Source organism: Necator americanus, chromosome III (genome assembly GCF_031761385.1).
Source record: "Necator americanus strain Aroian chromosome III, whole genome shotgun sequence".
In the NCBI taxonomy this organism is placed as follows: Eukaryota; Metazoa; Nematoda; class Chromadorea; order Rhabditida; family Ancylostomatidae; genus Necator; species Necator americanus.
In genome coordinates this window covers 3384854-3386931 of record NC_087373.1, presented here as the reverse complement: position 1 = coordinate 3386931, position 2078 = coordinate 3384854, and the positions used below count along the sequence as shown (strand labels likewise).

The 2078-nt window shown below is 28.0% G+C and overlaps 1 protein-coding gene across 1 annotated transcript; it reads right to left on the bottom strand.

Moving 5' to 3' along the window:
• Positions 1–1132: 1132 nt before the first annotated feature.
• RB195_008484 (uncharacterized protein) lies at positions 1133–1825 on the bottom strand (the record flags this gene model as incomplete). Its single annotated transcript, XM_064195013.1, has 1 exon — positions 1133–1825. One exon carries the CDS (start codon positions 1823–1825, stop codon positions 1133–1135), a length of 693 nt encoding a protein of 230 aa, XP_064046158.1.
• Between the last annotated feature and the right edge of the window lie 253 nt (positions 1826–2078).

Here is a 2078-nt window from a genome sequence, read left to right as displayed (position 1 = left end):
GTTAGGTTGTTCGTTGTATTATCGTTAGAGATAAATGATCCCTTATTTCCCTCCCCTTCCCCTCCCCCGCCCCCCCCCCCCCCCACCAAAAAAATGTACCACCTACCCATTGCATAGGCTCATATTGGCTTTTACGCTTCTTCGCATTCGTTGCATCTCATCCGGATCTACAGTAATCCAATGATAAATGACAATATATCATGGATACTGTTTATGAAGCTTCATTAAGGATCACGTGATCAGCCGCGCGCGTGCGCGCGCATGCGATGCGTCGAATCTTCGTCATCGCATATGGAACTCATTCATATGCGAAGCAGATGGTAGCTCAGGAACAGAAAGAAAAAAAGTAACAAATAGTGAAGCGAAGTAAATTTAGAATCAATGACGAATAGCTGTGCTGTATGTAACGGAAGGGTGGGAATGGGGATGGGAAAGATGGGAAAGAACCGGGATTTAGGTCCCGCAAGGTGAGATGAAGGGAATAAGAGGTGGATGGATAGTTTAATTCAAATAGAATTAAACGAAGACGTCATTTGTGTACAAAATGGATGAAAAATGCTCAGAAAACAAAGAAATAATGAGATTATTTTTTAAAGGACAAGAACTATAAAGTGTCCGGCGTTAATCAATCCGCTTGGGACCTGCGCCCCACGTTCACTTCAATTCAGAAACGTTTGAGGTTCACGAACGTGTAACTGGCCTATACAATGACTTGCGAGGGCTAGCCGATGTGTCAAGTCAGTGCTTTTATCCTCCCAGACAAGTCCAGCACCAATTTATCGACCCCGGAGAGATGAAGGGCTTGGTGAGCACTGGGGCGGATTCGAACCCCCGATCGATCGTGCCGGAGGCGGAACCTCTAACCGACTGCGCTACATCTACCTCAGAGTTAATAAGATAAAACAATTTACAGGATGACACGTAAGAGACGGACAGAGATGAGATATTTGAATTCCAATAGAACTAAATAAAGGGAAAAGACAAGCTTGGGTCGGGAACACTTAAAACCAAATGGAACTGCATTTAAATGCACTTAGAGCACAAAAATCGTCCTTGACTCTCAAACTGGCGGATTGTGGGGAAACACCCCAGGCTATTCCCACTTTTTTTTCTTCGTTGAAAATACTATGACTTAGCTATTCACTTTCATTACGGCTGTTTTGAGAGTTTGGTAAAAGAATAATAATAATAATAATAATAATAATAATAATAATAATAATAATAATAATAATAATAATAATAATAATAATAATAATAATAATAATAATAATAATAATAATAATAATAATAATAATAATAATAATAATAATAATAATAATAATAATAATAATAATAATAATAATAATAATAATAATAATAATAATAATAATAATAATAATAATAATAATAATAATAATAATAATAATAATAATAATAATAATAATAATAATAATAATAATAATAATAATAATAATAATAATAATAATAATAATAATAATAATAATAATAATAATAATAATAATAATAATAATAATAATAATAATAATAATAATAATAATAATAATAATAATAATAATAATAATAATAATAATAATAATAATAATAATAATAATAATAATAATAATAATAATAATAATAATAATAATAATAATAATAATAATAATAATAATAATAATAATAATAATAATAATAATAATAATAATAATAATAATAATAATAATAATAATAATAATAATAATAATAATAATAATAATAATAATAATAATAATAATAATAATAATAATAATAATAATAATAATAATAATAATAATAATAATAATAATAATAATAATAATACATAATACATAATACATAATACATAATACATAATAATAATAATACATAATAATAATAATAATAATAACAATAATAATAATAGTAATAATAGTAACAATAATAATAATAATAATCATAATCATAATAATAATCATAATAATAATAGTTGTCTTCTACCTCGATTGTATTCTACTATGCAAGACCTACCGTATCACTCACTCATCCCATCAAAAAATCTCAAATCTTCCTGAACGAGGGTGCTCGAAAACAGTATCAGAGCAGAC